The following is a 23,719-nucleotide window of genomic DNA, read 5'->3' as shown; positions in this document are numbered from 1 at the left end:
TTTGTTTCGCGAGCTACAATACGAAGGAAAAGTATTGCTTGCCGGATAGAAAGAAAAATGGTATGTGGAAATTCAAAATTGAAAGCGCTAATTACCAGTAAATTACTCCGTTCCGTCGCCTTTTTGTCGGTCGCCAATTCGTTCTCTTGGCCTTCTTAGTTCTTACGTACGTCTTCGGTCTACCAACTCTTTTCACGCTAGCTATTGAAACTCATTTGATTTAGCTTTTCATATGAATTTTTACCGGTAGATGCCATTGTATATTATTATGGCACGCCGAATCCATCAGAAAAAAAAAGTAAATAAAAAAAATCTTTGTTTCCCTTCCCAGTTCCCACTGCTTTGCAAAACTGCCCTACCACCGCACAGCGCCGCCAAGCGGTTTAGTTCCAGCCAGGCTTCAAACAGAGCATGATATCAGATTCTGTTAGGGTGTTAGCCTATTCCGTTGTTTCTCCTGTCAGAACACTCAAACTAAAAAAAAAAACCGCTTGTAACCTAGGGAAATCATTTCATCTGAGTAAACAGTCATGAGTCAACGTTTAGCTAGCTTTGAAAATTACCAATGAATTCATAGGTAAACTCGAGTGATTTCGTCTGTAACTTGTCGGTGATGTGTTCTATTCCGTGTAGGCCTACATGTTGGATAACCTTAATGTTTTTCATCAACTTACAGTCAGAGGAAACGTGAAAGTCGTGTAGCCTACCGGCTACCGTCAACTATTTTATTCAAACTCATTGTATTCTACTGAATGTGTCATCAAAATGATACAGGTAAAAACCAACACTATCTTTATTTAATGCTAAAACATATATTCTTCTCATGTTTCATTAGGATTAATCTTAATTATTGGCTGTTTCTATTGAACTTGCTAGATCACCGACCCCAGCATGGACTCTCATTCCATCTTCTAGAGAATCTTTGATAACTGATTGGTGGTTTCATGTGTAAGTTCACTTGTCATGTTACTGAACTTTATTAATTGCAGTCTATGAGTCTAATATGAATTTTTGTTTTATTTACAGGTTTTCTAAATTGGCATGACTGACTTTATGAGAAGTTATGTCCTTTCAAGAAAAAGGACTTACAGTCAACAAGATTCCTTGTTTGCTAACCCGTTGGCTGCTACCCTTGAATCTCCCTATTTGTCAACAACAAAAGAAAAAGGTTAAATATTGTGATTATGCTATCATCATTGAAAGTTGTGTTTACATTGAATTTAGAGAAATTGTCATACTAATAGCAATTTTAATGATTGTTTTGTTTCTTAATTAGATGTTGCCTATAAGACCAAATGTGGGGCATCTGGTTATCCCTCCAAAATAAGGCAATGACCACACGTTCAACGCGGATCATTCGTTTTTTCATCGAACTTTACTCATTCCATCTTCTGGATTGCTTAGGAAAGCTGATTGGTGTTACCTGTCGCCTGTGTAACTTCATTGTCTTGTCACTGAAATTAAATATTGTTTACATTTTGTTTCTTGATTTGAGCATTTAGGTAATGACCGAGAAGATGCGGCCTACATGAACATCATTCAGGCGGCCAGCATCATTCGACTACCCAATCGACTTCTACTACCCTGCTCTCAACATAGCACGGAGTTTTACCCTTTAGATTTTTGGCTGTTCGCGATGTGTGATGGCGTTTCCTTGGACGAGATGATGATTTTGGCGAGAACAATATTGCGTGAGTATATACTTAAAACTGTTTAATTATTCTTTTACTTATTTTTAAAATATTTTTTTAAATTTTCATTTACAGGTTCTAACCTTCAGGTTCCTAAATTTGCATGGCAGAGTTTATGAAAAGTAATGTTCTTTCAAGGAAGTCAACAAGGTCCCTTGTTTGCTAACCCAATGGCTGCTACCCTTGAATCTCCCTATTAAGCTCCTTACACAGTCCCTCTTGATTTGAGGTATTGCTTTTTGTCGCTACAATCTTATTGAAAATTATTGTCATCCAAAATAAATTTTCATTCTGCTTACAGGGTTATCCTTCGCTACTGATCATGGACTCCATTGGTGAAACTGAAAACCGACGAGAGAATGCTGTAATCCAAGACTGATAAATTGTGTAGTTAGAAGTGCATTTCTGGGCTCCCTTCTTTTCTGTGGCCCCGTTTCCCTAACTAACCACTAACCAACGCCCGCCGGTGGTCACTCACCCGCTGTGAAACCAGGAGGAGGGGAGGGCTCTGGTCGAACGGGGACTTGGAAGGCGCATGATCTGAGGGTCATGAGTCTAACCCGGAAGCCTAGTAGTGACTAATCGCTCCCCAGTAAAACTTGCCTCGCACTCTTCTATCCTCTTCCATTTCCAGGTAATCTCCCTGGATCTACGCCGACACTGCATGTGTGAGTTTTAGCAAGCAATCCGCCACCCAATTTGACAAAAAGTGATAGTTTGTTTTCACGGAAATTTCGTCAGACGGTTACAAAATTTCTAATTCAACAATCTAATGTAGAAATTAGCATCTAGTCTACTGGTGCAAATTGCGATTCTTTAAGCTTGATTAATTTATGTGTTGTGTTAAAAGCTGTTGTGGGTAGCTAAAAAATAGAACTAATTTGCTTTTTCATAATATTTTGAGAGAGATCACAAGAAAATCTAAAAACAACGAAGTGATCTAAAACCAAAATATTCAGAAAAAGGTAGTTCAATTTTTTAGCTACCCACAATCGCTTTTAACACATCACCTAAATTAATCAAGCTTAAAGAATTGCAATTTGCACCAGTAGACTAGATGCTAATTTCTACATGAGATTGTTGAACTAGAAATTTTGTAACCGTCTGACGCAATTTCCGTGAAAACAAACTACCACTTTTTGTCGAATTGGGTGGCGGTTTGCTTGCTAAAAAGCCTCGCACAAAAAAAATGTCTCGAACCGGACGCTCTGTTTAATGAATTTTTTATTTTGCAAGTGTTCGAGAATAAATATAGTTACACCCATGTTATATACAATGCATTTTATTTATTAAAATTTAATTATACATATACAAAAATTGTGTGAATGTTGGGTGTTTGGTGATTGTGGGGTTTTAGGAATGGATGTGATTGGATATGTGGGATTTGATGTTGGTGCTTATGGGGTTTTAGGAATAGATGTGTAAGTGGAAGTAGGGGAGGTATAGGTTGACAGGAAGGTATAGGTTAACAACAGTTTTTATCACAAAGTACTGCATATTCATTACAAATATACCTCACTTCTTTTAGTAAATCATAACCAAATACCCCACCCCAACTTCCTCCTCATTTCCCCATCCCTGACATGTTTATTATTTGTTTGACATAATCCTCCCAGTATTACTTTTTTTGTTTCTTATCAACATGTAAAAGGTAAACTACATAGACACGAAGCCAATTAAACTCAATACTGAATGCAACTTCTGTAGCACAAAACCAGCACCTTGGATGCACAAGGAACAGCAACTCGATGCAGATATCTTTAACCACCATAGGCTGCAACAACACACCACAGGAACAGCAACTTGATGCAGATATCTTTCACCACCAAAGGCTGCAACAACACCACTGTTACATAAACATGAACCTATAAACAAAATAAAATTAATCTTCAGCATCATTGGAAATCCTGTACGAAACTAAAAATAATATGCTACATTATATCACTTCAAATATTCAACCCAAATATTATATGGCAACATTATCTTATACCTATCGTGGAAACTTGAATTAATAAATTTACATGAAACTAGATGACTAATTCAAGATTTAAATACAAATTCATTTCAACTTTAAAGGATACTCAACAATGGAACAAATAAACAAAACTTCTTTCGGAATCTGCCTTTCTTGCATACAACAAACTCCCCTTTAAAAAATCCATAACAGAACACAACCCTGAAGGAAATAGCTGTTAACTATATGAAATCCCAAAATGTTAAAACTAACCAATGGATGCAAAGCTTTATCACATTTTAATTGTAAAATCTAAACTGGATAAGATTGTCACCTTCAAATAGTGTATGTGTTCATGATGTTCACAGCAAAGGTAAATGTGACTTCCATGCAGCCTGCACGATTGGATGGAAGCCCTAGATTGGATGGCTCAAGTTCCTTTTATTAAGAGGTGCCTGCAATAAAACATTACAAATGTTATGATCCACATATATTTCAATCAGTTTAATTGTTTTACCATTGTACAAGCAGAATGTTTCTCAGCTTCTCGGCGTGGTGGACAGCATGGTTTCCAAGTCATTCAGCATCAAAATTCATCTACAAATAAAAAATTGAAATTAAACACTTTCAGGCCACTTTCACTGCACATTTTAATCGAATCAATTATACCAAGAATAATAGCAAGCTCACGAACCGCCAACCCGAACCAACTTTAAACCCATCACATTCTAAGAAATGCCTCACAAGTGGCAATCAAGCTAACATCAAAACCCCCAAAAATAAAAAGGTCTAAAAATGGCGACTCTTTCTCTCAGAACCTCATGATTCAACCTAACAATGAAGTGAATGAACCAAGAAGGTAGGGGCTAAAGGGCTAGCCTACGCCCTACAACTGAAGACAAACCTGGCCACAAGATGTCATCTTCAGTGTCTCAGCCAACAACATGGACAACAATAACAATTTTTTTTTTAAATTATTACGACTAAATCCATCAAGGGAACTTCACACTTTGATGGGTGGACCAATCTACCAAATTCGTCAATCACTTCAATCAGGATCTGAGAAGAGCGACTGATTTGGAAGTGGAGGACACGGAACCAACTGCAATTTACTTTGATTTCATCTTCGCTCAACGCCTTCCAGAGGTGAGCAGCTTCTGCGTTGCTACTCTCGTCCACCATCTTCGCTCAATTTTAGATTACAAGTAATTCGTATCCTGCGTGTCAGGGCACACGAAATAGCGTAACGGGATGAATTCTTCCTGCACTGTTTTTGGCATAACAAAATTGACGTTGACGAAGAATTCTTCAATGATTTTTTTCAGTTTTGCAAACAAACAAGAATAGTGTAATAGTAAAAGTAACTGAAACAGTGAAACTAATGTTTTTTACCGCTGAAAACAATCTAAGCCATCATAGCGTTGTAAACAACAACTGTTTTTAAAATTTAAAGCAGTAAAATGAAATGAAAAGGATCCCTGCTCTAGCTTATCAAGACTTATAAAATTATTAAAAAAATAACAAGCAGAAAAAAAATTAAAAACTTGACACTCACGCAATATTGTTACGCAGGATTGTTGAAGATTGCAACCACAGTTCTTTCTTTAATTCTTTTGAGGCATCATTCCCTAGACAGAATATTTTCATTCTCTAGAATATTTTCCATCTGATCATGACCTATTAAAAGGAGAAATAACAGGAATTAGTATAAACTTTACAATAAACATACACTACAACTATGAAGAGAATTTTAGTTGGATATTTTGCCTGTGTGTCAGACATCAGTCTAAATTTACTCCATTTAAAACCGGTAATAGATGAACAGTCTGAATTATTAAATATTTTTTCCCACATGGACTGTTTAACCACCACAACTAATTTCTTTCACAAATGCACAAAAGTGATGTGATATCCTGGGTTGACAAGCACATTTGGCTGCTTTGCTTCTACCACGTGTAGGATTAACGGGAGACCCACTGATAACACATATACTAAATGGACAATCGAAAAAGATAGAAAACTTCACGTAAACGGACTTATTTGACCACAATAAAAAAAGAACTTCAGTCAAGATTATAGATTAATAGAATATAATGGTAACAGTTTAATATAGGTTGGAGCCGGAGCCCTCTGCTCCCATTCTCTCTGGAAGATAGCTCTGCCTACTTGCTTGCCTAGGAAGAGTGGAAGTGTCTGCCTGTCTGGCAAGTGGAAACTTGCAAGAGCACCAGCTCCACAAGTCCACAACGGGTGTGTTGGGAAATTCCGAAATATTGGATTTGATCTTTTTTTTTACATTAATTTTTGAATGCCAAATCTGATGTATAAAATTCGTACTATTTCCCGTTTTTTTTTCTGTAGGTATTATGCATTTTATTTTTATTTTTTATGTGAAACTCGCAAGTTGCAACCCAAGCATTTTGTTTACATGGCAACTTCAGATTCAACCGCTAGGGGTAAACGAATGAACTAGTGAAGTGCACATCTGATGTTGTCTGTATTATATCATATGTCAACTAAACCACTAAACAATAACATATAGGTACAGAAAAAGTTTTTTCCCGATTTCCCCAAGGCACTGTTGTATATTTCATTCAGTTAAATGGATCTTCGTCAGAAAGTTTTAGATTTGTTGACTTTAAGTAAAGAAGGGGGTGATATACCGACGTCAGTGTCAGTCTCCGTAGAGGAACAGCTTGGACTATCGACAGCAGATATAAAAAATCTTGACCGTGATTCTTCGCATGTCCATCAAAATGCTTGTTCAGATCCAGATTCTCAGCAAGAAGTTTTTGATACAATTGAAGCAGGGTTTGTCGATGAAAACTGCAATGGAGGACGATATCAACTAAATAAATTTCCATTGGTCATCGATTTGAATTACATCAGACATCAGAGACAAATCTTAGGAATACAGTTAAGTTGTGTAACAAATAAATTGTTTTCTATGATTCATCAGAAGCAAACTCATTGTGCCGATGAGCTGTGTAAAGTTTTGGAGCTCCAGGAAAATCTTGATATGGTAATGTTTAATAAAATGTTATTTCACTGGTGAATCATGAATTTTCCTAATGTACTTTTTTAATAGGCCTTAGACACATGCAGCAATGGACGGATTAATATAAAGTATTTTCTATTATTTTATAAAACTGAATTACTTCTAATCTATTCTTTAATTATTATCAGTCAAGCAAGAAACAACTTGACCACTGCAAGCCTGGGACTACTAGCACACTACAGACGTCAGCACCATCTAATAAAAATAACAAAATCTTTGAAAACCATACAAACATTGGGGAAAATGAATGTAAGGGTTCAGGAACTACTAGGAGAGCAAAGCTATGCTGCAGCAATACAGCTTATTGTTGAAGGCCAGCATGTTGCAAACACATACAAACACTTCAATTGTGTTGCTCAGTTGAGTTCAAGACTTCAAGATACCATGGAACTTGCTGAAGAACAACTAGATGTTGGTTTGTCAAAGTCCTGCAAAGAATTTGATTCAAATCAGTATGGAAAGCTACAGTCAGCATTTGCGTTACTCGGGAAACAATCTGCAGCATTAGATCAACTGAACCTTCATTTTGCCTCAGGACTTCATCAGGAAACATTGTCGTTGTTACAGAAGTATGCAGAACTCTCGTGCTCCAATCTCACATCAGGAATAGATGCTGACAATCTAAAACTTTCCACAGAATACCATAAACTTCAGTTCCATGAACTTTGCAAATGTATTAATTCAAAACTTTATGTTGCATGTCTGTGTGAATTAAGCACTTGCTTATGGAAAATCACAGTCAACTACAATCAAATCCACCGTTGGCATACTGATCATTCGAAGGGTGAGTGCGATCCAGTTCCCGCTGCTTTATTCGAACAAAAGCTTCAGCATGGAAGAACACGTCTGTGGCAAGATGTCCAAATCAAGATTCGGACTTTGCTATCTTCTTTTGACGTGTGGCATCTCAGCACCGATGAATTACTAGATATGCTGGACATAGTAGAAACTCTAGTCGAAATGGGAAAGCAGTTTTGCCAGAGTAATTCCGAGGTTCTCAGAGAGAGTGTTCGTCAACAAAGCATAAACTACTTTCGCGGCTTTCATCGTGGGAAGCTTGATGAACTCCGTGTCTTTTTAGAAAACGAATCGTGGGAGCAATGCCCAGTCCGTTCGAATTTCAACGTGTTCCATTTGATGGAATTTCGATTCCTCAATCAAAGTAAACTTTCTTCAAGTAACTCTGAAGCGCCTTCAAATGAGAATTTCTACCTCGTGGATTCAGTTACCTCGCCCTTCTCGTCACGTGCAATATCTCCACCAGAAGAAAGATTCATTGGCTCATCCGGGATTTCAGACAGTTCGTATGAATGTAATGACGACCGAAAAATAGAAGGTGGATCTGTGCTACCACTTCTGGCAAACACAACTTTATCCGTACTACGCTTATTTGGACGATACATCCACTTTATGCATTTATTAAAATCAATTGCGTTCGACGTGTTGATATGTCTGAACCAGTTGTTCGATTACTACCTTTATGCTGTGTATAAAATATTTGGAACTTCTTCAGCACTTGATGCAACGTCACCAAAGCTCCGTGCTGTACTCATGAAAATCGAGGAGACCTTAATTTCAACCACCACTTCAGAAACGGTCGGTTCCGCTGAAGACACTGCTGCGTTTTCTTCTTCCGCAGGAGATAAAGTATCGTGCCCTAAAGTCTGCCTTCCTTTGCAATTGGATCATCCTAATCAATTGTATGGACTCAAACTCCGTTTGATTGCCGCCGAGTCAGTTATTTTCCTTGCTCGCCAGTTAGAGTTGCTGCGGCCGAATCTTTTGGATTTGATTCCACCTTCTAAAGAATCTCTACTCAACCAATTTTTTTCACAAGTTTGTTTTTGTCAAATTTCTTTCAATTGAACCAATATTTATTTTTTAATATTTACTTTTCTTTTGCAGACTACATCAGTGGCACACGATTTGCGTGTCCCAATCTTCAGCGTAGTTGCCCATAGATACCTTGATTCAGAACACATTATAAACATGATGAGCCGCGTTCAGTGGGAGGTGAAAGAAGTAATGAGCCAGCACAGTTCTTACGTGGACTATATACTTCAGGTAAGGTGTTCATTTCTTTACTCTTAGTTCTATTGTTCTGTCGCTTATTCCCAATTCTTCTCCGCCGGAGCCGCTGCAAGGTGCAATAAGTGGTGCAATTTCAGCAGCTGTTGTGTATGTGGGATTTCCTTCTAGTTGGTCTGAAGCAGGTTGATTTTCCATTAAAATTGCCGGCCAAAGCACAGTGTCCGGGGTAGGATATTCTGGTTTCTGGTTTGGTCCTTGAATCTTTTCAGGGAAAAAAAAATCAGCAACAAAATTTGAAATTAATTATTCTCAACCGTATCTCACAGCTTTCTTCGACAAAGGCTACACGTACTTGAATATGTTTTGTCGTTATCCATTCTGCGTCAGGGTCTACAGAAGCCGTTTCCGTAGTTTTTCCGTCTTTACTGTATGGTACATTGTGTATGTATTCTTCATCAGTATTTGTTGGGAAACTTACTGCATTACTCGATTCAGTGTGGCCACTGCCGTCATAGATTTCTGAGCTGTTTGGTTGGTTTTCATGAAATGTGTCTCCATCGTTCCGATCAGAGTTATAATCGATAACTTCATTGCATTGCTCTTTCGTTTCAATTAGAGTCCATGCAGATAGGATACCCTATTTTCGTAACGAGTTAGAACATGGGAATTTTTTAAGATCGAAGATATATGTACTAACTTGTTTTATCAAAGTCCATTTCATTCGTTGCCAATCAGTGAAATCTAGGTCTGTGTTTGTTCGTACCATAATGAACGGAATCGCAATGTGTTCAAGAAGAAAGGTGTGACAGATGTAAGCAACTGCGTACTTTTTGTAGTCGATTGAAACAAAATTCAGTGTAGCAAAACCAAATGCGTCTGAAAAATGTCAAAAAATTATATACTAGGTCAGGAACTTAAATTTTATAATGCTGTATGTACTGAAAGGCCAGGATAGTTTTATAAGAAATGTCCCTTCGGTGATTCGATTTTGCATAAGACGAAACTTCAATGGTTGTTGCCATGTCTCTGGTTGGTCTTTACAATTGGGCCAATCCAATGATATTCTTATCCAGTGGCTATTAGTGTCGTTTCCGGTTTTATTCTGATTCTCAGTATCTTCCTCGAAGTTTAAAATGGGTTGTTGACAACACTGGGGAAATGGCCATGGGAGATGTTGAATTATCCACTGCCCTGTTATCTTATATTTGTAAAATTATGAAAGCAAATTAATGTTATTGAACGGAAAGATTATCATGTAAAACATACCTGATGAATGTTGAGTGACATCGAGTTAGAGTTCGGACAACTTCCGGGTTGTAAAAGTGAATGAGTGCCCCACTCTAACGAAAAACTAAAGACAAATAATTCCAAGAAAACGGTTAAATGCAAAATGGACCACATTTTCGGAGATAAATATTGTCATCCAATTCCAAAAGCTGTTGATGTACAATTGAAACCGCTAAAGAAGCCCTCAGTTCTAGGTCTCTAGAGTAGTTGTGTATGGAAAGGCTTTTGTCGGTGTGGTCATCATTGTTACTATTTTACTTGTTTTACTGCTTCCGTTTCCGGTTTTCCACCAGTTGTATGTATATAAAAAAAATCTGGCAAACGGATGGGCGTTCCTACATAGGTGACCACGAAATTTAATAGGAAAATACTTCATTAATGCAAAATTTTCATTCGATTTCTCTACAGCTTTTTTCGTTCTTTTTTATATCTGCAGGTTCTGAACGATTACGATTCGAGTGTTCTTCGTGTCTGCTACCCTCATACGCTGCCTGCCGAGATATATAACATTTTATGGGATCAAATCCTTCGTGTGTGTTATCACATGCTGCTTGACGGGTATTAGCTTCAACTGTCTATTAAAGATGTTGTTAAAAATAGTTACCCTTTGATAGGTTTTCCGCTGTGCGGAAATGCACGAATGAAGGCCGTGCATTAATGCAATTAGATTTGAGGCATTTCCAAGTGAAAGTCGAATGTCTAACTAGATTAAGACCTCTTCCCGATCCATCCATAGTTGAAACGTACATTAAAGCATATTATCTTCCCGAAAATGCATTGGAAAAATGGATCCAAGAACAAACGGTAATAATTTTGATTTGGTTTGAAGAGAAGTTTAGTTTGTTTCAGTATTGTTTAAAGTTAAAGCAACATAAAAATTGTATTGATCATTTTTCAGGAATATTCTCCAAGGCAGATGATGAATCTTCTCCAGTGTGTAAGTCAAGGAAGTAAAAAGATTCGTTTAAATTTGACCTCGTTTATGGAAGACTTGGACTTGAATCGTCGGTAACGTAAATGTTGCAATTAATCTTTACCGATAATACAAGTTATGTGTAATAATATCAACCAGAATTTCCGTGTCAAAAGGTTATTCCATTCCATCATTTAACTGTCACCTTATATCAGGAATTTAAAAACTCGATTGGTCTATCGCAATTATTTAACTACTTTAAAACCAACTTGAACCTTTCGAATTTAACTAGAATAATAGTGAAATTTTCCACAATAATAATTGTACAAATGTCATGGCCATCGTTTATTACCAGATAGCAAAAACGGAACAAGAGAAACAGATTATTCCTTATCGTCATCATCATCCTCTTCTTCGTTGTTAATCTAAAAACAAAAACAAATTAGTTACGTTACTGGTACTATCACTTGATATTATTCACTTACGTTGAAATATCTGAGCTCGTACGAGGTCTTTCCGTTAGCAACGACTCGCAGCCAATCACGAAGGTTGTTCTTCTTCAAATACCGCTTCGTGAGATACTTCAAATACCTAATTTAAACATAAAATACTTATTCACTGATTTACATTTACCTACTAAAAAGATCAACAATAGTCTCAGAGTAGTCCACACATCAGTTTTCAGAGACTCTAGTTCGTTAATCTTATGGATATATCATCATATCAATTACTGTAATCAAACACCAGAACAACACATACCTCTTGGAGAAAGGAACATCTGAGGAAACAATGATCTTGCTCTTGGCCAATTCAGTTTGGATGTGGGTACCCAAGTTTCCAACTTTCTTGTTCAGCTTGATGTGCTGCTTCAAGTAGGTTTCCTGTAAACAAATAAGAGATCTTGGTCTTCACTGACTCTTCTAGGGAAGGTGACCCTAACAGAAACCCATTAAGGGAATCTAGAGTCCAACCAGTTAGGGAAGGTGACCCTAACCTATTGATCATTAGTACTTTGGAACATAAGTCCCTCAGTAATAAGATTTGGATAGCTACTTACAAAATCAGCTGCATTCATGATGCCATCTTCAACTGGGTGAGTGCAGTCGATGGTAAACTTGAGGTTAAGTTTCTTTCCCTTGTAGCCTTTTCCCTTGAGTTTGACAGCCTCCAGTTTCTTGGGAGTCTCCTTCTTGGCCTTTACTGCTGCCTTCAATGGAGCAGCTTTTTTCTCAGCTTTTTTCTCTGTTGGTTTCTTAGCAGCAGCCTCTGGCTTCTTGGGAGCTGCAGCTGCCGGAGCAGCCTTCTTCTCAACAGCTGGTTTCTTCTCAGCAACTGGAGCCTTCTTTTCAGCAGGGGCATCAGCCTTTCGCTTAGCTGGGGCAGCAGCGGCAGGAGCAGCAACAGGGGCAGCTTTTTTGTCAGCAGCACCTTTCTTGGCTGGGGCAGCAGCTTCTTTCTTGGCTGCTGGAGCAGGGGCAGCAGCGCCTTTCTTGGGAGCAGCAGCAGCAGCGGGAGCTGGAGCAGCCGCTGGTTTAGCAGCAGCAGCAGCCTTGGCGGGGGCAGCCTTGGCAGGAGCAGCTTTAGCAGCAGGAGCAGCCTTAGCAGCAGGGGCAGCAGCAGCGGGGGCTGCCTTTGCTGGTGCTGCAGCCTTGGCTGGGGCTTTGGCAGCAGGAGCAGGTGCAGCTGGAGCTTTAGCTGGTGCAGCTTTGGCGGCTGGTGCAGAGGCTTTGGTAACTGGAGCTGGAGCAGGAGCTTTAGCGGTTCCTGCAGCAGCAGCCTTCACTGGAGCTGGAGCTGGGGCTGCTTTGGCAGCAGGGGCTTTCTCAGCTGGCTTCTTTGCAGCAGCAGCAGCTGGGGCAGCTTTGGCTGCAGCGGGGGCCGGGGCCTTCTTGGGATCAGCAGATGCTGGTGCTTTCTTTGCCTGTTAAAAATAAGACACATTAACTTTCAACTTTAAACATGATTTAAACATGAGGCAAATGAAACTTCAGATTAATCCATTCAACATAAAGATTCAGAGACTCTAGTTCGGTTATAATGGATGTATCATCAGTTTCCCTAAGGTACTACCCACTCACACCACGTTGACAGCGTGGTCTATTTCAATATTCAATTAACATATATGAAAAACGTTAAAAAATATCAATAACTGAGCTACTTGCATATTACTCAATACATTACTTTCGTCTTGAGACAATTACCAGTCAATTTACCACGTATTTGCTAGTTTAAAAGTACTCTTACCGGCGACATGGTGATGTTCCTGATGCAGAAGCGAGATAAGTGAAAGAGTCTGACAAAAATGAGGATAGGAAGAGAAGGTGTAAAACGAGTGCTGCCACTTATTGTTCGTTACTATTCAATCCCTAAACACATGTGCGGTAGGGACTCAATCTGATTGCGCTCCTCGGTCAGACTTCATTAGTAGTGAAGTTAGTAAAGTTATGAAAAAAGATGATAACGTAGAATTAATCGGACATTTTTTACATGAACTTTGTAGTTATTTATGATAAGAACCGTTATTCAAAACCCTACCGGAAAATAAATAGTTAATTATTTCAAAAATATAGTGTATCTGTGTAGGTTCAATAACGACAAATATATGCAGCGGATTTTCTATGTGTTGAAAAATATCTAAAAGCAGAGATAAAAGCAAAAGCGAAAAACCATTCCGTACAGTGAATGTGTGTGGTGATATAAACGAATTCTCGTAACAATTATGAACAAAGTGTGACGTGGGGTAATCTAACCTCATTAGCCTCAACTCTTACTAACTATTTAATTCGCTTTATTATTTCGTTATTTTTTATTTTACATGTACATTTGTTATTTTTCTTATTATTTTATGTGTGATACATCTTCACCTATTTTCCTATATGGCTATATGCAAGCAGCGTGACTGCGTGAGCAGATGTTTTCATGGTTCACTCACGAACATATATTACCACTAGATGTCATTTTTCAAATCGTCAAAACACCAGTAGATGGCCCGAGGTAGTCGTTTCAAGTAGCTATATCCTTGACCAAAATAAAAAATAAAAATCGTTAGGCCTCTCCTTCGGTCCTGGGTCCTTTCCGTCTTATATGGTGCACGGTAGAATGGTGATTTTGCTGCCGTTGTCCTTATGCTTATAAGTTATAACTAACTTATTAATATATAGATAAAGTTAGTGATCCTTGAAGATACTGAATCTGAAATTATTATTCTTTTTCAAGAAAGACTAACCGAAAACGAAAATAATGAAGTGAAAAATGTAAAGGGGGACGTGCATAATATAGAAGAAAGACCAGTCTAAACAATAAATTTGAGTTGTAATTGCTTTCGGTCACGCTCATCGGACGGATGGGCGGCTGTCGTAAAAAATCGCGTGGTTGAGGAAAAACGAATAGCTGTAGAGAGTAGTATAGAGCGAGAGAGTAAAAAAGAAGAACATTAAGTATATATAGTCTCATCTCGGAAACGATCAACTCCATTCGATCCGCCCTCATCGAAATAACCGGCGTAGTATATACCGCCTAGACTCTAAAGTTCAAAGTTTTACACATTTAACTTTTTTTAAACATTGATGACTGTATATGTAGAAGAGTCGCCTCGAATGTCTGTTTAAAAATATTTAACCGCATTTAGCCTATTATGTAACCAAAGGTCTCAAGAGAATAATATTTTCATTGTCTAATTATTTTTCCTCGATTCATTTACATACTGCTACGGAGGTCACTGGGAAAGCCGTGTAATTTATGGTTTCCATTGTCCAGGGGAATATTTTTGAAAGAGTCTGCGCGTTAGACGTTGTACACACACAGACAAACACGGAAGACACTCGAGGATGCGCTGCGCATCTCCTCGGACACGAATACGAAAGATAGAAAAGCCACCATTGGTCCAACGTCGTGATTGGTTGCATCAGACGCTGAGACGGATGACTAGGAAAAAATGCAAATGTCTTTTATGGAAATCTTTTTCTAAAAAAAAAGGGGGGCGCTTTCTTCTTGTTGAGTCAAAATAACGACAGGAAACAGTCAATGTCTCTTTCATGACGAATTGGCGTTTCCCAATGAATTTCTAATGAGGAGAAGTCAAAGAGAAGAAAAGGGTTGGACCGGAAATGGACGCTCAGGGGGTCCCATCACAACATGTTTAAGGGAAAGTGCTGGGCTGTGAGCCGGCGTGTTATGTGTCTAGCTGGTGGCCACCGTGACAAACGAGTGACAAATTGCCCAACTGGCGTCGTTGCCAAAAAAATGATTACCAGTCAACTTCAAAGGAGCAGCGAGCGCTATAGCAGCAGCAGGAATTATGTTAATCAGCCGACACGTCTAAAGAAACAGAAGAGAAAGAGAGTACTAATATTATGGGAAAAATGGTAGTATAGTACCTATGAGAGTATACGTATACAAATCGAGTGGAAACAGGAAGTTTAAAAAAGAAAAAAACTAGTCACGGTCTCATATTCTCTCTATTAGCGGTTGTTCTCCTATTTTCATGTCATATCCGCATAATATATTATTGACACCGCCGTTTGTTTTTTCCTTGGTACGTGAAACGTGATTGACCGAAAATAGTACACACACATTAGCTGTCGAAATATTAAATAAACAATTGTTTCAGATTTGTAGATAAAATCAAATGCTGTCTTAATAATTCAACTTGAATAGATTTATTTGGTTGGTTGGCGAAAATAGGATTGAATTCAATCTCTCTAACCAAATATATAATGCATAATGTTTCTGCTTGAAGGGCAAGGCCGAAAAGGAGGGTGGAAAAAAGCTGTCTGTGTTTCTTATCGGTCTAGTCCTCTTATAAATAATATATTTGATGATATGTGTGTAGCTTTTGTGTAACTTTGTAATCCGCTCCCCAGAAAACTTGAGCAGAACAACTTCATCGAATAAGAGTCGGTCATTATGAATAAAAAAAAATAGGGAAGGGGTTATATAAATTTATAGTGGCAAAAGGGGGTTGGGGGGGGGGGCGTGACTTTTGGGCAATGCATTCAAAGAGTCAATCTCGTACCGGATAAAGAGAAGAGATTTAACGGTTGGCGTGGCAGAATCATTTCCAACCGCGGTGGGTGGGCGCCCCGCCGCTGTAAAGCTACCACTAGCCAATGTGCGATTGCATCATCGCGCACTATAGAGAGAAAATAAGTCGGTAGACTGCATGGCGAGTGCTGGTGCCCCACAACCCTTTTGCACCCGCCTAGTAGATGTAGGCCAGCAGTTTGTCCCAGGCCTGTTGATACATTGATACTACCTACATAGAGCAGTGCTATATACTGCACAACCATCTCTCGACGTAATATCCAGCTGCATGGATTATCATATCTGATCTCCATGTGTGTGATGACGATGGGAATACAAAGAGAGGGGGTTGAAAAATGTGTATCGCTAGCAGATGGAGGGGGGTATAATATAGATGTGAACAACAAAAGCCAAGCCCACCGCCACCACTGCCACCGAAAACGATCAGTTGTATAACAAGAAGCGGCCAACTGATGTATCAATGCTATAGCTATATAGAGCGCTGGAATATTATATTGAAATGTCTCTATACATCTATATGGAGGGGTGAAAGAGTTTTTCCTTTTTTTTTATTAGTATATCGCGTCATATCTTTTCAATGTGGAAATATAAAAGAGAAATATGTATATAGTCAAAGTATTGAAAAGTGTCCTTTTATAATAGTCTGGAGGGATTGTGCGGTGGCTGATGTGTGTCATCGATGGCGAGCTGATGATTCCATCACACGCCCTCGACAAATCATGTCGCTTTTTTTTCAAGACATTATCCGCAGCGCCAGTCTATATACTTTTATACGGTGCACAATAGATCTATACGAAAGTATACAACAATATGAGAGATAGGGCTGGAGATAGGTTAAATATTTCTTTATTTTTCGTGGAATAAGAAGGAAAACGGTTGTGTACCAACTGAACAATCGAATGATTTCTACTGCATATGCGACAAACGTATCATCTAAACTCACAAAACTAATAAGGATATACTCCCGAAAACCAAAAACAGGTCGCCAGTACTTGCCAAAATGATAGCAGACCGCCAACGACAAGAAGAAATGAATTCGAAGAAAATCCCAAGAGGAACGTCTTATATAAGAACATTGAGATTTTAAGGCTTCAAAGTATATATAAATCGAACCGAATAAAATCTAAAGCCGAGGTCAAGTGAAATAATATAGCTATAGCCATCACAGCGCAGCAGTATCAAAGGTTCTATATAGGCGATGATGAACAAATAAACAAAGATCTAGAATTTCAGATTCCAATTTTTGTTTGTTTCTGGTGATGATATCAAATGAAATGGAAGGTGGAAAGGATATACAGATCTATATTTATAGGCTAAAGGTTATTAGATCTCTACCAGTCATTGGTATATAGAGCTGACTGCCCTCACCGCATGAGTGGTGCATATACAAGTCTTCTCGTATATCCTAGACAGTGACACCTGGGCAGCCAAAAGTTTTTGACGGCGGGGGAGTGTTTTTTTTCAAAAAAAGAAAAGAGTATATTAACTAACACACGGGTCAAAGAGAAGAAAAATGTATAGTAGAGAAAAGAGGCGGCGTGCATATCACACAGCAATACTACGCGTATATATAGCCTCTAACGCTGAGCGGGTCCGCTGCGGAGACCGTGGGATAATGATGGAACTGTTTGCGGCAACACGTCCGTCTTGCTGCTGCTGGGCCCTTATGTGTGCTTACGGTTTCTTCATCTGTCGGTGCGAGCTGTACCGCTCCCACATCCACTACACAGAGGAAATAGAGACGTTGTACGTTAGTTCTCTTTTGATTCTTCTTTATTTAAATTTTCGTGTCGTTTAATTTCTTTTCCCCCAATGCGCTCGGTTACTGTGACCCATTGAAACAGTCGAGGAAAACATTAGGATGCTGCAGTGATGTGTAAGGGCAAGAAAATACGGCGCATCTATTATATTTCACTCCGTATAAGATCGTCAACCGGGTGCGCTGCTGCCTTATAGATTCTCGGTCACAATAGGAGACCTTACGAAGGCTGATGAGACGACGCCGGAGAGAAAAAACAGCGACACGGCAGCAGAAGCAGCAACAACATGTTATATAGAGCTGGTTGGCTCTCTCTCTATTATAGGACTGTAGATAATTAACATGTTATAAGGCGCTCTTGGATCAGATATGGTCGGTGCCTTGTTGTTGAATAGGGCCGGCGCTGCCAGCAGTGAGAGCTGAAGCCCCGCGTCACACGCGCTCCTTCTTGTTCATCATCTTCTTCATCCGCGGCCCGGCTCCTCTTCCACATGTCGAATCTGATCATTGTCGAGTAAGGTGGGGGGTGCCAGCACCCGGCGAATAAATCTCCGACATGTCGCGCTAGCTATTTCACCTCCCGCGCCCGGTCTTGTATAGAATCACCAGCCGCAGCAGGTTGTCCAGGCAACGCGTGAGAGTTGACGTCAACTGTGTGCACGGGGCTTCGATCTTCTTTCTGTATAGATCTTGGTCGGTCACACCGCACGGCCCACACACACACAGTATTATATATATACAAGCTAGATGAGAGCTTAATATATATATACACATCTCTGTCGCTTTTTATTTATAGCTAGCGGCTATAGAGCACTATATATTTTCGGCTGTGACTCTGGCAGCATGCGTCATACATATGTCATTAGCAGAGAGTGGATATACAAGTGCATGTGGCCTATTCATCCATTTAAATACCGATTCATCCACTAAATACCGGTTCAATGAATTATTCTTTGTGGTATAATATCAGCCAATTATTTGTCGAAATGAACAGGTTATTTTTCGACTCGATTACGTAACAGACAGACTTCAAAGTCGTTGCCAAATTTCCTGATTCTAAAACCAAGAGATGAATTCAATCAGAGATGATCGGAATGCGTTGTCGGCTCTTCTTCTTGAACGATTCATCTTGTTGCATTCGATATCCTTTGCCCAGCTCAGTCACGCAACACAACAAGTCGACGAGACTGCTGGCAATGTCGCTGAGTCGACAGCAGCTCAGGATCTAACGATATGATCCGCTCGCCCGCGTGCTGAGATGATGGCCGTCCGTCCGTCGTGAAAGATATCGGAGTCTATAGCTGATGCGGGTTGTACATCCCGTCGACGGCCTGGCCGCCGATTGGCCGAACGCGCCACTGCACCAAAGGGGCCCCTCGACAACTCTTGTGCCACCCACGCACAGGGGCACAGCACATAGTATAGGACACTATAGAGGCGCGGGGGCGGCTGATTATTCCAGCACCAATCGAATCAGAGATTGGAAACGCTGAAAAGCCACACTGATGTCATCCGATCTTGCATAGTATAGCTCTCTCCGTCTCCCTTTACAACGTCCAATTCGTTTTTTTTTTTTTTATTTTTTATTTTATTTGTGGTATTGAATAATCATCCCCATGTGTTGGGATGTGTTGGACTGGAATGTCGACGACGAATGGAACGTGATGAGCCAAAGTCGAGACAGTGGCGCAGTCATTCGAGGCAGCAGCAGCAGCTCTTCTTTTTCTGCTATTCATCCGACACTCGACGACGACCAGACAGCATCATCAACAATCGACTGTATTTTATCTGGTGCAGTTGGAAATGTTCGAAATAGTTGTCTCCTTTTCTCTTGGCAATTGCGCAGCTGTTTTGGACAAGCAATTGGGAAAGAGATAACATTCGGGTAGTAATTGATTTTTCAGGGGAGACTGACACGTATTATATGGTAATACACATCAGGTTATAGGAGCCAAAGTGCATTAGACGATCGGAAGTCAACGGATGAAACTGCTGCGCATAATATATTCATTCCAATTTTTCTTCTCGCGAACGGGAGAGCGTCGCGAATGGTTCAACAATTTGGTTATTATTATAATATGACGACATCTCTCTGCTTAATAGTTTGTTTCTCGGTATATTATAATATAAAGTTGGGTCGTTTTGATTTTGGATATTTTTTTATTTCTCCTTCGTTCGGCAACAACAACATGGGCGACCGCGGGCCTTTTTACACGAATCTCTGGTCCGAGCTGGATAATATCATCATCGTATAATATAGTCCATCCGATACTCTGCTGCATATACATACGAAGCTGCTGCTGGCGTGATGCGTGCAAGAGTGAGTCATACACGACTCTCGGCTCCGGTTGCAGAAGACGACCGTAGTTCATTGATCCGTTTCGTCATAACGAAACGACCCAGAGCCAGACGAAAAAATTCACTATCGTACATATTTAAATATTATTATGTATAGATCGAATAATATCCTTCCGTATCTCTCATGGGAAAATGGGTGTCCGTCTGACGTTGATATTTTAAAAAATGAATTTCATAACTTTCGGTTGTTTTGGGTTGTTTTATTATGTAATATGTTGATTACGTAAGAAGCGGTAACCTCTAATAATCAGATTTTAATGAAAGGAAAAAGGTGAAAGTTATGAAACGACATCCAGGCGCGGGAATCGCTATGTCAAATGAAAAATTAAAAACCAAAAGTTGAAAGTGATTCGATCCTGCGGCTGAAAAAGGAGAAGTGCGCGGCTGGACGAAGGGATGGAAAAATAACCGGCCCAGTCAAAAGAATATTCAACTGCTGCTGCACCTGCTGCTGCTGCTGGATCTGTTGCTCCTTGTTCTGTGCGGTGCTGCGCTGCTGGGACTTGTTTTCTACTTCATCTTCCTCTTCGTCTCTCACTTTGCCTCATTCATGGCTCCTCCCTCCTCTCGGCAAGTTAAAGGAGCGTGTCACATAGGATGAAAAGTCAGCGCACAGAAAAGATCAGAGGGAGACGAGGCCAGCGACCTCTAATTAGAACGTGTCAACAATTTTGACAGAGCCTATTATTATGAGATGATGTAGGGGCCAAAGAGGAGTGGGGGGGGGGGGAGGAGGTGGCATATGTGTGTGTACAGGGTCATTCGTTTCTATGGTATATCGTCCCTGCTGGCCTCTCCTGTTCTCTCTGTTCATACACGGGCCTGTATATTATGTCCTATCCGACCAAGAGAATCCGATCTAATATGATGGGGCTCTGATGGGCCTATGGGGCCTGTCCAATATGGTACATTGAGAGAGTTGACGCAGTTTTTCTCTGCAGATGTGTTGTGAGGGTGTGGAGCGTATCAACGAGGTGGCGGAGGCGCAAAAGCCATAGCCGCTCGTGAGGGCTCGTCGCGAGTTGTTTTTCGTTGGGGGTTAAATAACCGACTGTTATATTTCTTTTCAAAGCGGGTCGGCCAAATTAGTTTTGAACAGCTCGACACTCGACTCGTTATCATATATACATATTATCCAATCAATTTATTTATTCGACATATTAAAAATGACGTAACTGATGAAATAAGGTGCAATTTCGCGCATCTTTCTTTTCATTATTTTGCGTAATAATTATTTTTTGAAATGATTTTTTTCTTTTGTGTTAGTCTAAAGGCAACCGTTAAAAATCTATGTATGTTTCATGAGGTATATATAACTCTTAGAAGCTGATGGCGAACAAAATGGGCAGAGACAAGTGGGTGATGGTGAGGGAGGGGGAAAGAATGGCGATAATATAGTAGAGATGGGCTCAAAGTCGCCATAAGCTAATTTATCATAACGACCCCGTCCCCGCTGACCCGACCCGCGGTCACACCCGAAATACACATACACAACACAGTAACACACACAGTCGCATGCAAAGAAACTGAAAAAAAAACCAAAAGAAACCCAAAAGGGAGAATAGCTAGAACTGGAAGGGAGGAGGAGGAGGCGGCTGTCAAACGGTAATAGGAGATTGGACAGAGAATCTGGGAACACGAAAAAATATCAGAGAAACAGCGGACGAGCGAGGGCTAAGTTAACGAAACAAATTGCGAGGATGACGGAGAAATAAGAAAATGAAATGTTTCTTCTTCTTCTTCTCCTCCGGCTATGACCAGCGCAAATTTGTCTTCAACACATAAACCGGAGGGCCGTCTATACAATGCTAACGAGAGAAGAAGAAGAAGAAGAAGAAGAAGAAGAGACCCAGAAAACCGTGAAACATCACACGTCTCTCTCTCTCTTTATTTCTCCCACCCACTCGGCACTCCCACCGTTTTTCTCTTAGGAGTTTGAAACGCGCGCGTTTCAAATATCACCATCGCCACCACCACACGCAGCAATTTCTCGCGCCTCCTCCCCTCTGCTGCTTATGTCCTTTGCCTTATTCTGCTAGATTTTTTTTATTTACACTCGAGACATGACAACTTTGGTGTGGGGAAAAGAAAAAAAAAACAAAAATCAAACGCGCAATAACTTATTTCGCCCAAATAAATATAGAATAACATGTCTGTCTGTCTCTATATAATGGAGCATTTGTTCTATTCTTTCATTTGTGTATTCGTGGTAAATATATTGTATACAAACTCGCACTGATTGTTGTTTTATTCGGCCGACATTTTAACTTCTCCCCGATGTATATGTACCATCATGGGAATATGGGAAAAAAAACCGTCACACATTTTATCAACAGCGGAATGAATAATAATGTCTACACTCGATATCTTTTGGCTTTGGGGTTGTTCAAATGGTTACGAGCGCTACTGTTGCGGGCGGAAACGGCGAGACACGATCTTCAATTCTATGACAAACTGCTTTAGGAAAAGAAGAAAAAAACAAAACTCTGAGCTGCTGGCTAAGCTAAATAATTTACGAGTTCATTGTGCAGTGCGTGATGTGGCGGCGGCGGCGGCGCCAGGGCGATTTCTTCGGTAAACAAAACACATCAGAGCAGAGCAAAAGAGAGAGAGTTGCAAGTGGAGTCTATTATGATTTGAGAGAGAGCTCCCCCCTCTTGTGTCATATAACGTAGTACGCCAGCAACACCATTAGACACAAAAGACAATAAAAATAACAGTTGAGCAGCTCTCTCGGTTATAATAGCGTGACTGCTGCTGGGCAGAGAGAAGCCAAACGTTTCAGACAGGAACGAACAAACAGACTCGTAAAAATCAGCTTGTTTTCCATGTAGTTATTGAATCGTAATCGTCAGAAAAAAAAATAATATAAAACCGGCACCGAATATATATAATACTATACTCGATGGGATGTAGATATCGGATTGCACACGAGCGTATCCTACATGCTGTAAGCAGCGCACCCGCGCCGGCCACCGGGCTTTTTCAAAAAATATACACAGAAAATCGGAGGCCAGCAGCAGCCGCGGAACGCGAAGGCCATTCGAGATTTAACCGAGTCTGAGTAATAATAATCGGCTATATACTGCTGTTAAAGTTTACATCTAATAATAAAAAAAACAATTAAATAATCAACTTGTATACCGTAAGACATTTGCTATGAGCAGCTGACGAAAGAATATCTATATACAACTTGATTCACACGTTTCTAAATTGATTGGAATCAGCGAACCATTCACAAGTTGTGTGTGTATAGTCCAGTTGACATGCGATATTGACGTGCGATATCCTTTCGTCCGAATAAGAAGCGATTCCAGCGATCAATTTATATCTGAACGACATATTGACGCTGCTGGGCGAAAACTTTTGGGGGGGCTGGAAAAATATGAGCGGACCAACGGGCAATATACACTAGGTGAAGGTGCTGGAATACAGGTCCCTTTTTCTCTATTTGCTTTTTCTCTCTTTTTGTTTGAAATCCGAGTTGTTGCAGAACACACGGGGGTCGGTTTCTTTGGGAAATTACAAGCTCAATGAGGCCTGTTGTCCACCAGTTTTGGGGGGAACAAACGACGCTGTCTTTCTAATAGAATTGCAGATGCCACTAAGGTCGGATGGCAAATAT

General features: G+C 40.0%; 4 protein-coding genes and 1 long non-coding RNA gene across 10 annotated transcripts; 2 read left to right on the top strand and 3 right to left on the bottom strand.

Moving 5' to 3' along the window:
• Positions 1–1,026: 1,026 nt before the first annotated feature.
• Positions 1,027–1,920, top strand: LOC124193890. 3 transcript variants are annotated; one of them, XM_046587886.1, is made up of 4 exons: positions 1,027–1,168; positions 1,277–1,434; positions 1,503–1,691; positions 1,767–1,920. In XM_046587886.1, the coding sequence occupies exons 2-4, from the start codon at positions 1,296–1,298 to the stop codon at positions 1,808–1,810; spliced, it is 372 nt and encodes a 123-aa protein (XP_046443842.1). In that variant the 5' UTR covers positions 1,027–1,168; positions 1,277–1,295; the 3' UTR covers positions 1,811–1,920. The 3 variants fall into 3 exon arrangements, 2 of the variants coding, with proteins under 2 accessions (XP_046443842.1, XP_046443836.1); XM_046587880.1 differs by having other exon boundaries at positions 1,066–1,198; positions 1,767–1,823; XR_006874522.1 differs by having other exon boundaries at positions 1,117–1,168; positions 1,496–1,691; positions 1,767–1,823.
• A 1,037-nt stretch (positions 1,921–2,957) lies between these two features.
• LOC124193878 lies at positions 2,958–5,319 on the bottom strand. 3 transcript variants are annotated; one of them, XR_006874513.1, is made up of 5 exons: positions 5,201–5,319; positions 4,315–4,862; positions 4,163–4,242; positions 3,980–4,100; positions 2,958–3,556 (listed from the first exon to the last, which is right to left on the bottom strand). It is a non-coding gene; the product is annotated as an uncharacterized LOC124193878 (long non-coding RNA). The 3 variants fall into 3 exon arrangements; XR_006874514.1 differs by lacking the exon at positions 4,315–4,862; XR_006874515.1 differs by lacking the exon at positions 4,315–4,862 and having other exon boundaries at positions 2,958–3,537.
• Positions 5,320–6,089: 770 nt separating this feature from the next.
• LOC124195973 (syndetin-like) lies at positions 6,090–11,089 on the top strand. The gene is made up of 7 exons (XM_046590698.1): positions 6,090–6,667; positions 6,734–6,771; positions 6,832–8,539; positions 8,609–8,767; positions 10,458–10,579; positions 10,636–10,825; positions 10,920–11,089. Exons 1-7 carry the CDS (start codon positions 6,248–6,250, stop codon positions 11,031–11,033), a joined length of 2,751 nt encoding a protein of 916 aa, XP_046446654.1. The 5' UTR covers positions 6,090–6,247; the 3' UTR covers positions 11,034–11,089.
• Positions 8,577–10,325, bottom strand: LOC124195987. Its single transcript, XM_046590730.1, has 5 exons — positions 10,001–10,325; positions 9,674–9,932; positions 9,432–9,610; positions 9,087–9,371; positions 8,577–8,995 (listed from the first exon to the last, which is right to left on the bottom strand). The coding sequence occupies exons 1-5, from the start codon at positions 10,133–10,135 to the stop codon at positions 8,777–8,779; spliced, it is 1,077 nt and encodes a 358-aa protein (XP_046446686.1). The 5' UTR covers positions 10,136–10,325; the 3' UTR covers positions 8,577–8,776.
• A 177-nt stretch (positions 11,090–11,266) lies between the features above and the next one.
• On the bottom strand, positions 11,267–13,330 carry LOC124195980 (60S ribosomal protein L22-like). 2 transcript variants are annotated; one of them, XM_046590708.1, is made up of 5 exons: positions 13,179–13,330; positions 11,992–12,855; positions 11,694–11,815; positions 11,420–11,525; positions 11,267–11,359 (listed from the first exon to the last, which is right to left on the bottom strand). In XM_046590708.1, the coding sequence occupies exons 1-5, from the start codon at positions 13,185–13,187 to the stop codon at positions 11,318–11,320; spliced, it is 1,143 nt and encodes a 380-aa protein (XP_046446664.1). In that variant the 5' UTR covers positions 13,188–13,330; the 3' UTR covers positions 11,267–11,317. The 2 variants fall into 2 exon arrangements, with proteins under 2 accessions (XP_046446664.1, XP_046446670.1); XM_046590714.1 differs by lacking the exons at positions 11,267–11,359; positions 11,420–11,525 and having other exon boundaries at positions 11,733–11,928.
• Positions 13,331–23,719: the final 10,389 nt, after the last annotated feature.

The sequence above is a fragment of the Daphnia pulex genome, chromosome 1 (assembly GCF_021134715.1).
Source record: "Daphnia pulex isolate KAP4 chromosome 1, ASM2113471v1".
In the NCBI taxonomy this organism is placed as follows: domain Eukaryota; kingdom Metazoa; phylum Arthropoda; class Branchiopoda; order Diplostraca; family Daphniidae; genus Daphnia; species Daphnia pulex.
This window is presented reverse-complemented; position numbering and strand designations above follow the sequence as displayed.

Bases quoted from the DNA above. Each gene is read 5' to 3' on its own strand.
- LOC124193890 (XM_046587886.1), top strand. From the start codon at position 1,296: ATGTGGGGCATCTGGTTATCCCTCCAAAATAAGGCAATGACCACACGT. The intron at 1,435-1,502 runs GTAACTTCATTG...TTGAGCATTTAG, and splicing joins TGGTGTTACCTGTCGCCTGT to GTAATGACCGAGAAGATGCG. The intron at 1,692-1,766 runs GTGAGTATATAC...TTTCATTTACAG, and splicing joins TTTGGCGAGAACAATATTGC to GTTCTAACCTTCAGGTTCCT.
- LOC124195973 (XM_046590698.1), top strand. From the start codon at position 6,248: ATGGATCTTCGTCAGAAAGTTTTAGATTTGTTGACTTTAAGTAAAGAA. The intron at 6,668-6,733 runs GTAATGTTTAAT...CTTTTTTAATAG, and splicing joins TCCAGGAAAATCTTGATATG to GCCTTAGACACATGCAGCAA. The intron at 8,540-8,608 runs GTTTGTTTTTGT...TTTCTTTTGCAG, and splicing joins TCAACCAATTTTTTTCACAA to ACTACATCAGTGGCACACGA.
- LOC124195987 (XM_046590730.1), bottom strand. From the start codon at position 10,135: ATGTGGTCCATTTTGCATTTAACCGTTTTCTTGGAATTATTTGTCTTT. The intron at 9,933-10,000 runs GTATGTTTTACA...TACAAATATAAG, and splicing joins TGTCACTCAACATTCATCAG to ATAACAGGGCAGTGGATAAT. The intron at 8,996-9,086 runs GTACGTGTAGCC...TTCCCTGAAAAG, and splicing joins TAACGACAAAACATATTCAA to ATTCAAGGACCAAACCAGAA.
- LOC124195980 (XM_046590708.1), bottom strand. The intron at 11,526-11,693 runs GTATGTGTTGTT...TGTTTAAATTAG, and splicing joins GATGTTCCTTTCTCCAAGAG to GTATTTGAAGTATCTCACGA. The intron at 11,360-11,419 runs GTAAGTGAATAA...TTTTGTTTTTAG, and splicing joins ACGAGCTCAGATATTTCAAC to ATTAACAACGAAGAAGAGGA.